Source organism: Choloepus didactylus, chromosome 5, assembly GCF_015220235.1.
Source record: "Choloepus didactylus isolate mChoDid1 chromosome 5, mChoDid1.pri, whole genome shotgun sequence".
NCBI lineage: Eukaryota > Metazoa > Chordata > Mammalia > Pilosa > Megalonychidae > Choloepus > Choloepus didactylus.
Genome location: NC_051311.1, coordinates 52,458,825 through 52,473,036, shown reverse-complemented (window position 1 = coordinate 52,473,036; position 14,212 = coordinate 52,458,825). Strand labels below are relative to the sequence as shown.

The 14,212-nt window shown below is 36.4% G+C and overlaps 1 protein-coding gene across 2 annotated transcripts in view; it reads left to right on the top strand.

The window, feature by feature from the left end:
* The window catches only part of TRIM24 (tripartite motif containing 24), a 138,809-nt gene that overhangs the window by 85,254 nt on the left and 39,343 nt on the right, over positions 1-14,212 (top strand). Inside the window, exons 7-9 of one of the 2 annotated variants that reach the window (XM_037836071.1) lie at positions 2,828-2,974; positions 10,667-10,784; positions 13,305-13,468. In XM_037836071.1, coding sequence (XP_037691999.1) covers positions 2,828-2,974; positions 10,667-10,784; positions 13,305-13,468 — 429 coding nt within the window. Of the gene's footprint in view, positions 1-2,827; positions 2,975-10,666; positions 10,785-13,304; positions 13,571-14,212 lie in introns of both variants that reach the window. The other variant, XM_037836070.1, reaches the window with a different exon arrangement.

The window sequence follows — 14,212 nt, the reverse complement described above, 5'->3', positions numbered from 1 at the left end:
ATTTTGAATTGCTTTCCCAGAGATTAGTAGTATAGTATTATACACGCACACACACACACAAAATTGTGGCTGTGTTTCCAAACTTGACTGTACATTAGAATCACTTGTGAGCCTTAAAAAAAGAGAGTGAAAATGTCTAGACCCTGGAAATGTAGGAATGAACCTGGTCATCAGTATTATTTTTAATCACTTTTTTTTTTTATTTAGTGTATTTTTTTTATTAAATTCAGTTTTATTGAAATACATTCACACACCATACAGTCATCCATGATATACAATCCACTGTCCACAGTATGACAACATAGTTACGTGTCCATCACCACAATCCATCTCTAAACATTTTCCTTACATCAGAAAGAACAAGAACAAGAAACAAAATAAAAGTGAAAAAAACCACCCAAATCATCCCCCCATCCCACCCCATTTGTCCTTCAGTTTTTATCCCCATTCCTCCACTCATCCATACACTAGATAAAGGGGGTGTGATCCACAAGGTCTTCACAATCACACTGTCACCCCTTGTAATCTACATTATTATATAATTGTCTTCAGGAGTCCAGACTGCTGGGTTGGAGTTCGGTAGTTTCAGGTATTTACTTCTAGCTATTCCAATACATTAAAGCCTAAGAGGTGTTATCTATATAGTGCATAAGAATGTCCACCAGAGTGACCTCTTGACTCCATTTGGAATCTCTCAGCCACTGAAACTATTTCGTCTCATTTTGCATCCCCCTTCTGGTCAAGAAGACACCCTCAGTCCCACGATGCTGGGTCCACATTCATCCCTGGGAGTCATACTCTGCGTTGCCAGGGAGATTTACACCCCTGGGACTCGGGTCCCACGTAGGGGGGAGGGCAGCGAGTTCACCTGTCGAGATAGCTCAGTTAGAGAGAGAGAGGGCCACATCTGAGCAACAAAGAGGTACTCAGGGGGAGACTCCTAGGCACCATTACATACAACCCTAGACTCTCCTTTGTGGTAATGAGCCTCATAAGGGCAAGTCCCATGCTCGAGGGCTCAGCACATCAAACCGACAGTCCCAGTGTTTGTGACAACATACACTAGGGGTTCAGCATCTCCAAGTTTAGAGATAGGCCTTACAATTCAGGGATAGAGTTAACTGCTGTAAGAGCTTACAATCTAGGGACTATTACAATTATTGTGTCCACGTTAGGCTATGTTCTAAGATTCAATTCTGAGTTTACACGTTGTAGTTAGTCCATATTGGTGAGGCATCATCCCTCTCACCATGTTTTCTCCAACACTTTTACTCCTATATATATATTTTCCTACAATTTTATAGAGTTATATTCACATACCATACATTTATCCACAGTGTACAATCAGTTGTTCATGGTATCATCATAAAGTTGTACATTTATCACCACAATCAGCATTTGAACATACTGATTACTACAAGAAAAATTGTTTGGTTTTTTTTTAGCAATAAGAAAAAATGATAAAAAGAAAAATAACATGTCATACAATACAATATACTAAGGACAGCAAATAACACCACTACCAAGAATCCCGTATTACTCCCCTATATCCCCTTCTCATATACATATTTTTAATCACTTTTGACATATAATTTTCATAATGCCTTTTAAATATATGCCTTTAGTCCTCATACCCATTTTCTTGGTTCACAAAGTCCTTCTTTAAGGCAATTTTATCTGCTAAGAATCAAAAGAAATCAGCCCAAGTAGTTGTTACTGTGGATGACCAACAAACCAAGCTTCTGAGTCTCAATTTGCAATCTCCTGTAAGTCAACAGACTTCCTGTTCTTCTCAAATATTTCCAAAGAATCACTCATTTTTTATAGAGGTCAGAAAGAACCTAATTTATCTCAACTTAAGGTAGATATGACAAGGCTATTGACTACTACCAGTCCTCTAAATAGATAGACTCACTACAGTTCTTCACTTAATTCAGTTTAGCACATGTATATTTTCAAAATTTGGAACCAACTAGGACCAGGATCTAGGTTCACTTTTTATTGAGAATATAAGTCCATGATGGGGTATAACAATTTTACTTTTGAGCTTTCTAATTTGTCTGAGCCACTTGAAACCCCTGTTCTCTTCTTTCTGCTTTCCTTGACAGGTCAAGGATGAGATTTTTGATTAGGACTGGTAAAAAACCCAAGTTCAGTGCTTTCCACTTTTGATCATCTTGTGTTCTTGATTATGTACTTCCCTTAGGGAAATACTATATTCTGCTCTTACATAGCGTTTCTGAGAGCATATTGGCATAAGTATTCATTGTATCTCTTGAGTCCCAAGCTGATTCTCAAAAGAGAGAAATAATGTAATTCCTTTTTAAAAGCTCATACAAAGGATACACATTGTTTACCACTTGGCATAACTCAGGGCATAAACTGGTTGCAATCAGAACTAGAATGTCTAAAAAGTGAAATCATGTGATTGAGTAAATCATGTGATACAGTAACTTTACTAGATGACAGAATGGTACATCTACTTTATTTGTGAGTATTAAATTTAACAGACATTGCTGTATATATATCTAACCCATAGTTTTGACCTTTCCTCATGTATTAGAAAATATATCAACAGAGGCCTAAACCCCAGAATATATAAAACCAGACCCCAGGGTTAGGATGAGGTGTGTGTTTGGGATGCAGTTTTTTGCTGCAATGAGAGTGATCCTTTGTACATAGGGGGAAAAAAACTAAGAATATTTTCAGTTTCTTTCAATTGGGTACTTAGAGATGGTAGTTACTCTAATTTGGTCATCTGAAAATGACCATTAAAGTATATGTTTCATGCAAAAGCTAATTTGGGGAATTATTTTCTTGATTTTAGAGCCTTGCAAAGGACCATCGCATGAAACTTATGCAACAACAACAGGAAGTGGCTGGTCTTTCTAAACAGTTGGAACATGTCATGCATTTTTCTAAATGGGCAGTTTCCAGTGGCAGCAGTACGGCATTACTTTATAGCAAGCGACTGGTAAGATAGACTAAGTGTGGCATTTAGCATACCATAAAAATGCCAAGTGAAACAATGGAGTCATTGCAGTGCTTAAAATTCAGAAATGACCATTTCATGGTTTTAGGCTGTGTATAAATGCTTTTTCACTATTTCTAATTCTATTTGAAATCAAAATATTTTAGTCTTAAAAATAATTATTTTTAGTTGGCATGATTTAGGGGTAACTTCAATTTTAGTTTACCATTGTCTCTCCTGTTTTGTTCTTTCCCAAATTTTCACTGTCTTAGTGGCAGCTGAACTTAATACTAACAATAATGACAGTAGTGAACATTTACTGAGTACCTAGAGTGTGTCAGGCACTAATCCTAAGCACTGCCATGTAATGTTTCATTTTAACTTCACATCAGTCCTATGAGATAGGTCCACCTATCCATTCCCATTGTATAAATGATAAAGTTAATGCCTAGAGTTAAGTTACATGCCTAAAGTCACACAGTAAGCAAGATAGCCAGGATTTAAACCTGGAAACCTGACCCAGAATCTCTGTTGTTCTTGTTTGACCAAAATTGCTTACTCCATCAGCAACAGATGGTATTGGCTATTTCAACCCTAATTGCTATTTTAAAAAGTGGCTCTGTGATTTGGTGGATTATTTTAACAGTGGTCTAAAACCTTGATACTGCAAGTATAGTCACTGCATACAAATCACATTGGGGATTCTGGTTCACAGTTCAGGCTCCCAGGTACTGTTGATACTGCCAGTTGGTGGGCCACGCTTTGAGTAGCAAGGATCTAAAAGACCATTAGCCACTGGAAATCAAGCCATGTAAATAAACATCCTTAAAGCTTTCTGCTTTGCTTTAGTTTTTTTAAAGATTCAACAGATTTACAGTCTAAAATCAAATTGAGGCATCCACATCAGTTCTGTCTCAACTATTCCATATTTTGAAATCATGTAGCAGAAATTTCCTTAGATCATTTTTACATAAGGAAATGTACTTCTAGACAAGCTTTATAAATGAGGTTCTATTCTTGAATGACTTATTAGAATATTGACTTGTAACTATTTTTTAAAACTATTCCTACCTAATCCTGAAATTATATTCAACTCTTAGGATTGTTTCTTTCATAGTTATCAATGGTATAGTCTTTCAATTCTGAGTTTTTGTTTGTTACTCCTTTCATTTTACTTAATAAAAAACATCTTTATAGTATATGCCTTTTAGTTCTGTGATCCATTTTGAGTTAACTTCTGTGAAAGGCTTAAGGTATGTGGCTAGAATTTTTTTTTTTTTTTTTTTTTTTTGCCATGGATGTACAGTCTGGATGTTCCAGATTGGACAACTTTTTGTTTGTTGAACAAACAACAAGCATTTGTTGAAAAGACTATCCTTTGAATCGACTTTCATTGAAGAGTTGAAGACTATCCCTTCTCCACTGAATTGCCTTTGCCATAGTCATTCTCTTTTATAGCAGTAGATATTTCTATAATGACAGTGGTTAGGAACCTATTAAGGTATAGTAGTAAAAAGGGATTCTGTACTCGCTTCTAGTCCCCTAGCCCCTTCCATCTGATCAGTCTTCAGGGACCTTCTTTATGTTTCTTGAATGTCTCATCCTTTCTTTTCTTTCTGGCCTCATTGCCATGTCCTATTTCTAACCCTCAAGGCTCTGAATATGTTATGCTCTCTTGCCTGTACTCTAGTATCCTTTTTTAGAATGCTTTTTCTGTTATCTGAATAACTTCTGCTCATGTTTAGAAATTACTAGTTCAGTTAGGTGGTTCTTCCCTTTGGCATCTTTCCATGACCAAGACTGGGTTGGGTTCCCTTCCTCTGTCCTTAGAAAGCACTTTTGCAAATGTAGATAGTGATTTTTATCTACTATTATTATACTGACATATTTTTTCTATGTGTTCCTTTAGACTTCATATTCCCTAAAGATAGGAATTTTGTATTACCCAGTGCTTGATATATAGGAACTCAATAAAGATTGCTGGAGAAAATGAGGTACCAGATAACGTCTACAGTCAGAAGCTGTATGTGAAATATAGACAATGCTCCCTGCTACTTTAAAGAGTTAGAAACTCAAAATTTATAAATTTATTTTTGAAGTTTTTTTAACCTTCTATAAAAAGGATGTATATAGTATTACCATCTCAAAAACTATTGTGACACTTTTCATATCTTTAAGAAATTTTTTTTTGTTTGCTTTTTGAACAGTAGCTAAGTTTTCTCTGTGAAACCCAAGTTCGTTTTAAGTTCAGATACATCTGAAGGGATTAACAAGTAGATTTCTCAAATCATTAGTTATCTTCTACATTAACCAGGCTCGTGACTTCTCATAATTATCTAATGCCTCAGGAGTTTGGGGAAGCATAAAGGTTTACATTTTATATGGGTAAGAAAATAATTTGACAGCAAGAGAACCTTTAAATGACAGACACAGCAGAAAAATTTGTTATTTAAGGAGCAGAGTTTGAGCAAGTTTGCTATTACTTTTAGAACTTACCAGAACTTAATTAGCAAATATGTTCTACCTTTATGAATTATAAATTGTGTCATTTAGCTTCTTATCAGCATAAGAGAAGGGATTCATAGCGTAGTATCTGAAGAAAAAAATTGTAAAAGTATTTAAATGCAAGTGATTTGCTTCACAGTTCCTTTAATTAAGCAGATTTCCTCTTAAGGTACTTGCATTTCTGATTTAATGTTTCCTTTCTTGGCAAGAAAACTTATATTACTGACTTTCCACACTAAAAATACTAAGATATTCCAAGTACTACGTCAGTGTGCCGATGAGCAAAATATATAATTTTCCAAATAAAAAATTATCAAGCATCTTCCTTTCCTGGTGTAGAGGCATTAGCATGGCGAAAAGGATTGGGAAGGTACACAAAAGGCACAAGACTGGCAGCCAGGGTTGTGAAGTGGTGAGTGGGGAATGCAGTGGTAGCGAGCAGATTTGGATTTGGGTTACGTTGAGCAAATAAGTAAATAAAATATATGGAGGCTAATGGTACCAAGTTTCTTTCTACCAGAGCAGATATTTAGAAAAATAGAAAGAAGAAAGGCTAGAAAGAGTCCTTAGGTATGTAGGATTGAAATCAGAGATATAAGTATGAGTCCAGAGTTTCATTTTATACATATACATATACACTGATAGATCTAGAATTACAGATGTATATGTATGTGTCTGTGTGTGCATATATGATTGCATGCTGTATTCCCATAGCAGTACTACACTGCACTTCCAAATCTTGGTTTCTAAATACCACCCTCCACCAAAGAGAACTAGGAATCCTTGGAAAAATGATCAATTCTAAGGTTGCCTGAGGGAAGGTACAGGATGTGCCTGGAGCATCTTATTGTATCAAAAAGTACAGAAATGTTCAGAGAATGTTGGAAATATTTGAAAAGGACAAGGATCCAATGTAAAGCGCCTCCCATCAGCAAATCAAAAATAAATTTGAGCATCAAAATAAACAATGATAATTACTGCCCATTGAATTAAATAAGTAAATAAAATATGAATAAATAAATGGAGAAAAGTTAAGCAGAATGTAAACTAATAACTGTAGAAAGAATGATGGACATAGAGAATCACTTCCATCACTGTCAGTGAAGTAATTTAGGAGGAGTAATCAGTGAATACTAATATGACGGGTAGAGTTTGATGAGGAACTGGGTTTTAGTATAAACCTAGAATGTACTAATTAACAACAGGAAAAAATGGTGAATTTAAGGTGGAGAAATTGGGCAATAAAATGACTAGTTGATACCCTGTGCTTCTGCTATCATGCACTGAGAAGAGCTTATTAACATTTGTGTGGTATTCCTGCTGAGAAAGCTTTATCCAAGTCTGATCAGGAGAAAATATCACTCTGACCCAGGTCAGAGGTCATTCTACAGACGGTCAAGGACAAGAATTGACAGGAAAGGGCTGAAGGGACATGGCAACTAAATGCAACATTAATTCCTTGATAGTATCCTGGAAAAAAAGGATACTATCTGTTGTGACAATTGACATTCGAATGAGGTCTGTAGATTGGATGGTAGTGTTTTGCCAAAGTTGCTTTTTTTAAGCTGGAAGGATACATGCTTGGTATGATAAAGGATCTGTGTACACACTGGATATACATACTGGGGTGTTTAGGGGAGACAGGATCTCATATCTACAGCTTGCTTTCAAAAGGTTCAGAAAAAACTTAATTTGTGTGTGTGTGTGTGTGTGTGTGTGTGTACATATGCATAGGACAGTTGGGTACTCTGGGTAAAAGGAATATGGTGATTCTTTTACTATTACGGCAGTTTCTCTGTCACTTTGAAATTATTCAGAATAAATGGTTAAATTTTAGAAAGTGATAAAACATAACAATATTTACAAAGGACAGATCTTGAAATAATTCTTTTGGTTAACATATTATGACCATGATTTATAGTGAGGATTGTTAGAGTATATACAAAATTAAGAAAGGAGGAGAACTTAGAGAAAGGAATATTTGAGTGGCTGCTGTTTGCTAAACACTATGCCACATATGCTGCGTAATTCCTAAATAAGTTGCCAGACAACACTCTCAGTGCTGAGAGAACAGCAAGTAAAACTAAATCTTTGACCTCAATGAGCTGAATTTTAGTGGGGAGGGAGAGATAGGCATTACCAAAATAAGTATTTAGACTGTAAACAATGCAGGTATTTGGGGAGAGTATTCCTGGCAGAGCACATAGCAAGTACAAAGACTGAGGTGGAAGTTTTTGTGAAGTGGACAATGAGGAAGCCTGTTGGACTGGAACAGATAAACAAGCAGAGAGTAGTATGAGGTAAGGTTAGAGAAGTGATGAAATGCCAGCTAGTGTAAGCCTTGTAGTCCAGTATGAGGACTTTGGTTTTTAATCTGAGTGTTATTGGAAACCATTGGAAGAGTTTGAGGAGAGGAGTAACATAATATGACATGTTTTGACAGAATCACTCTGGCTGCTGTGTTGAGTGGACTGTAGGTAGTCAAGGGCAAGGGAGAAATAGGGGGGACCAGTTAGAACCTTACAGCAAGAATTAATCACCTGTTGCCTCTTCCACGGTGGAGTTGTTGAGAATTAGCAGGGTTATCTATATATTTTATAGGTAGAGGCAACAGGATTTGCTGGCATGTTGAATGTGGGGCATTCAACCTGAGTAGTAAGAATTGTGTTGCCAATATTTGAAATGGGGAGTCCAGTGAAGACCATAAGAATAGACTTAAGAAAATTCCCTTTTGAACATGTTAAATTTGAAATGCCTGTTAGACAACCAGTTAGAAATGTTGAATAGGCAATTGGAAATGTAAGTTCAAAGAAGAGGTCCGGGCAAGAGATAGAAATCAAGGAGTCATTTTAGAAAAAAGTATGAGACAGATGAGAGCACTAAAAATATGTGGGTTTAGGAAAATGGGGAGCGTTCCAAAAATTGAGACCTGGGCATTCCAACATGTAGAGGTATGGGAGAGGAGGAAGAACCCGTCATGGAGATTGAGAAGGTGCAATGCCAAAAAGTAAGAGCTGGGCTCCTACTGGAGAGTTCAAAAGCAGTTTGCATTGGACCCACATGTATTCTTAGTGGCTCCAAGAAGTGGCAACTGGTGAAATAAGGGGAAAACCATGAGATTATGTCCTGGAAGCCATGTAAAGAAAGTGTTTACATGAGGACAGTGTGCCGATTTGAATGTATTATGTCCCCCAGAAAAAGCCATATTCTTTGATGCAATCTTTTGGGGCAGACATAATAGTGGGGATTAAGTTGAAACGTTTGGACTGGGTTGTTTGCATGGAGATGTGCCCCACCCAACTGTAGATGATAACTGATGGGATATTTCCATGGAGGTGTGCCCCACCCATTCAGGGTGGGCCTTGATCAGTGGAGCCATATAAATGAGCTGACTCAAAGAGAAGGAACTCAGTGCAGCTCTGAGTGATATTTTGAAGAGGAGCAAGCTTGCTAGAGAGGAACGTCCTGGGAGAAAGCCATTTTCAAAGCAGAACTTTGGAGCGGACGCCAGCCACATGCCTTCCCAGCTAACAGAGGTTTTCCGGATGCCATTGGCCATCCTCCAGCGAAGGCACCCAATTACTGATATATTACCTTGGACACTTTATGGCCTTGAGACTGTAACTGTGTAGCCAAATAAACCCCCTTTTTATAAAAGCCAATCCATCTCTGGTGTTTTGCATTCCACAGCATTAGCAAACTAGAACAGACGGAATGACCACCTGTATGAAAAGCTGCTGAAAGCCTTATCGGAGTGGTTACAAAATAGAATGCAAGGAGAGGAACGGGAGATGATAAATACAGCTGAATCTTTAAAGAATTTTGCTGTAAAAATGAGCAGAAAATGGGGCAATTGATGTTGGGGGAAGAGGAATAAAGAGTTTTGTTTCTGTTTTTAGATGTTCATATGCTGATGGGAGTGATCCAGTAAAACGGAAAAATTGGTGATGTAGGAGAGGGATGAAAATTGCCATGCAGTGTCCTTGAGTAGGCCAAAAGGGATGAGATCTGCTGTGTCAAGTGGAAGGATTGGCTTTAGTCAGAAGGGTGGATGTTTAATCAGTTGTAACAGGAGGGAACACAGTGATAGGTGGTGGCAGTTTGTGGAAGGTCTCTTGATTATTCCTGTTTTCTCAGTGAAATAGTAAGCAAGGCTATCAGTTGAGATTGAGAATGGGGTAAGAGATACTAGAGATTCAAAACAAATAGCCATTTAGGAGAGTAGAATAGTGAATGGACCAAAGAAATGTCATATGATAGCCAGTCAGCCCTAAGGACCAATCTGAAGTAAATGGACATGTTTTTGAAGGGAGATCAGTCCCTTTATCAGTTCAATTACATTCAGGCAGAAAGTTGTTTGGTTGGGTTTGATTTTGGGGGGAGGGAGAGGTGGGAGAGAAGAGGGAAGAGAGTATGTATAACTGAATGTGTGAGAGTCTAGAGGAGTTGATGCGGAGGTATTGAGCCATGTAGAGAGTAAAGGCAGGATGAAATCAAAAGACAGGGAAAAGTTGTAAGAGCAAAGGCTTGTCTTGTCGGACGGTGGAATAATAGGATTGTTGGTATCTGAGCACTAGAGGAAATAAGCTGGAAAGAAGGATCATCTAGGTGGATATTAAAATCATCAAGAAAAATGACACGAGAAGTGTTGGAGATGATGATAGTGAGCCAGGGGCTAAAATTTTCAAAATCTGAGGGAGAATGACCTGGGGTTCCAGTGAGGACTACAATGTGGAGAGGGTGTGGATAGTATTGTGTGATGACATGAGACTCAGAGCTGGGTGTTTTAAGGGAGATGGTAGGGACAAAGCAGCATTGAGGGGCAAGGAGAACTATTCACTAGAAGGTTTAGTTATGCTTTACTTCCATTGCCTGGGCATGGGTAATAATGCATATTCGTGTAATCCATTAACCCCTAATCTGAATTTTGAATCCTTCCTTTAAAAAGATAAGTAAAATAAAGTAAAAAGCAAGCTGTGTTAAAATACTTATTTTACAAATATTTGAGTTGTTGCTTCTGACTTCAACCTAACACTTTAAGGTAAGGTACTTTTCAGCTTTGTAACCTGTATATGATTGTTTATTGTGTTAGCGTACATACTAGATAACCATTTTTGTGTATCTGCTGGGTCCTTAATGAATTATATACCTGATAAAGATATTGATGTTTACTTGTCTTTCTCTTTTTAGATTACATACCGATTACGGCATCTCCTTCGGGCAAGGTGCGATGCTTCCCCAGTGACCAACAATACCATCCAATTTCACTGTGATCCTAGTTTCTGGGCTCAAAATATTATCAATTTAGGTAGGCCATTATGTTCATTTTCTCGAAAGTTCCATTTGTTTGTGGCATTCTTAATGATTGTGGCATGATATTGAAAATGTGTTCCCCTTTATCCTCAAAATGTTTTCATTATCTTGTTTTTGTTAAAGACAAAACAATTTTTGTCATTTTGCTAGTAATTCATTTATGTATTATAGGTGTGTATATGCACAGAACATATAAATAGCATATATATTTATATGATATGATGTGAAAGCATCCTTTAAGTTGATTTAACAGGGTGTCTAGGCTGAGGGATGTAGGAGTTCTTTTTTCTATAGAATCCTGTTTTTACTATTAGCTCTAGATTTTTATCAGAATGGGTTAATTCTTGAATGCCATTGAAGTAGGATTTTTATTTTGAGTTTTAGAATGCTTTTGTTAAAAATAGGTCCAAATTCCTTTATCTTGTGTAAAGAAGTCTTTTTTTTTTTTTTGGCTGCCAGATAATTATTGTATATTTATTTTGGAACTTTCTAATTGAAGAAAAGTGCCCAAATCTTAAGTACAGAGCTCCTGAATTATCACAAATGGAACTACTATCATTTTAAGAACATTTAGGAGCTAAAGTATCCTTGCAAGCAGATCAGCGTGAAGTTCTTACATTAGCTTTCTTGTTATATTATTTGCTGAGTAAAAACAATCTTGACTTTTTTGGTATCTTTAATTTCTTACAGGGAAATTATGACAAACAGAAGTTTAAGAATTCCTTATAAATTTTTTCTTCAACAACCAGTATTCCCTTTGATGACATTTGGGGAGCTTACTTTGTTACAGAATGGTTAAAGATGGTTGCTCTCTCATTCCCAAGGGGAGATTCTGGGTAGGAAAGGAAGAAATGGCTGGAGAGGCAGTGATCTCAAAACACACCAGAAAAGGAAGAAATAGGCTAAACAAAACAGGTCTGTACAAGGGAAGAACAAAAAGAATCTTTGAAGAAAAGTTGATAAGGAGACTCCTGAAGTCCAGCTTAGACATACAGACAGCCATATGCATACTGATAGATATCAGGTGATTGGTATCACACACACTTTCACTTACATTACAAAAGAGGAACATCTTTAGAAAGACAAAGCCTTGCATACAAGTAACTCTTATCTCTTACCACACACCATCTACCCCCACACAGTCAATTATACAGGGAATCCATCATAAGTATAAATGGGTAAAGTTTTAGATAAATCTCCTGCGGCTTGTATCATCCACATCGGTAAAAACAAAAACGAGCTCTTGGACAAATAAGTTTGTGCACCTCTGATGGAATAAAGTTAATGTTCTTTACCGTAGGACTTCTCAGCACTATCAGTTTGCACTGTAAATCTCCAAGAAGACAATTTCCCAAACTTGTTTATCCATTGCTTCTGAGAAACATCTTATAGAAGAGTACAAGGGAATAATATTAATGTAAATGAATATTTGCTTAATGTCAAACATCTTATAGAAGAGTACAAGGGAATAATATTAATGTAAATGAATATTTGCCTAATGTCTAGGTGACTTTGGGCAAATTGTTTAATCTCTCTAAATCTTGGATCCCTTATTTGTAAATGAGTACGAGAATATACATATATCTACCTGTCATGGTGCTTGACACACAGTAGGTATTCAATGAATGTGATAACTATTTTTTGAATGCATGTATTTAATAAATCAGAAATAATTGAGTTTTACTGTCGAAGAAATCAAGCTTTGCCTTATGCTTGGATCAGCCTTAGAGGCAACTTTAAACTCAAACTATAGTTATGACTCATTCAAAATATTCTCTAACAGAGAACTAACATTATTTTTGGTATAGTAAAGATATAAGGAAATTGAGAGATCACAAGTTGCTGATACTAAAGAATCAGAAATACTTTGCAGGATTGTTTTTAGAACCAGTATCAGGTTTCACTTTTTTGATACACAACAGCAGTTCTGAAAGAGTCAGACTCTTTGAGGGGAAACAGAAAGTCCTTCCTTTTCCAGCTAACTATATGTGTGAGGCTGAATTTTCTTCATACATTTCAACCTAAACTATATATTACAACTATGTACCTGTCATGGTGCCTGACACACAGTAGGTATTCAATGAATGATAACTGTATATTACAATATATATATTATAACATATAATGCAGATGCAGATATGAAGGTTCGACTATTAAGTTAGACATTAAAGAGATTTTTTTAAAAGTAAAACAGTGCCCCTCCTCACTAAACATTTTTTTCTTTTGTAAAATAGTTATATTTCATAAATGTGTTATTTATGGGTTTGTTGTTACTTTTCAATGAATTAATGAGTAAATTTTTTTTAATTCTCATTTTTAATTTATGATGCACATTCAATAGCTATAACCTACATAAACAAAAGCTCTTTAGGATCCTCTATTTTTAAGAGTATAAAGGGGTCCTGAGACCAAAAAGTTCCTTGGCAATTCTGAAGTTCAGCAGAAATAGCCTTACTAAAATGTGGTATTTCACTATCAGAAAAACTTTAGAAATTAACCTTTTCTCTTTAATTAGGTTCTTTAGTAATCGAGGATAAAGAGAGCCAGCCACAAATGCCTAAGCAGAATCCTGTGGAACAGAATTCACAGTCACCAGGTGGTTTGTCTTCAAACCAGTTATCCAAGTTTCCAACACAGATCAGCCTAGCCCAATTACGACTCCAGCATATGCAGCAACAGGTAATGGCTCAGAGGCAACAGGTGCAACGGAGGCCAGCACCTGTGGGTTTACCAAACCCTAGAATGCAGGGGCCCATCCAGCAACCTTCCATCTCTCATCAGGTAAATTTGGAAGCAGGCCTGGTCCTAACTTAGATAATGATAGTACAGTTGTGTTCAGCAGCTCTTAAAAGAACCAAGGCACCCATCATCCATGACTTAAATATATACATTTATAAATTTATCACGTGAAGGATCCGTGATTTGACTCCTGGTTTTAATCCTTCTCGAAAAGAATTTAATGGTTTATTTAGCTGGTGTTTCTATTTTTATCTGCTCTTCATTGTCTTCAAATTTTAACAGGGGATACATGTTTGTATTCCTAAGTAACCCATACCTCTGATTAATAAGAAAATCTGTATACCTCTAACTCAAAATTCCTATGTTAGTGCTTCAGAATGACTAATATGTTCTCAGGGGAGGGGGGTGCATCTTAGATGTTAGGACAAAGGAAAATAGAAACAAGCTGGGATTCCTTAAATATCTACTTTTTAACACTTTTTTTCTGAGCAACTATTCCATGAAGCATTCTTCTTTATACTAGATAGGAAATATCCTGTTAACTTTTAATCCAGTTTTTGAAAATAAAATTTGTGTATCTTTTTGTTAAATTAAATTTAACAGTCTTGCTCAGGCTAGATGTGGGCATACTTAGATTTAATAAAGGTTTATAATGAGTACAAAGTCTAATTCAAATTGTTATTT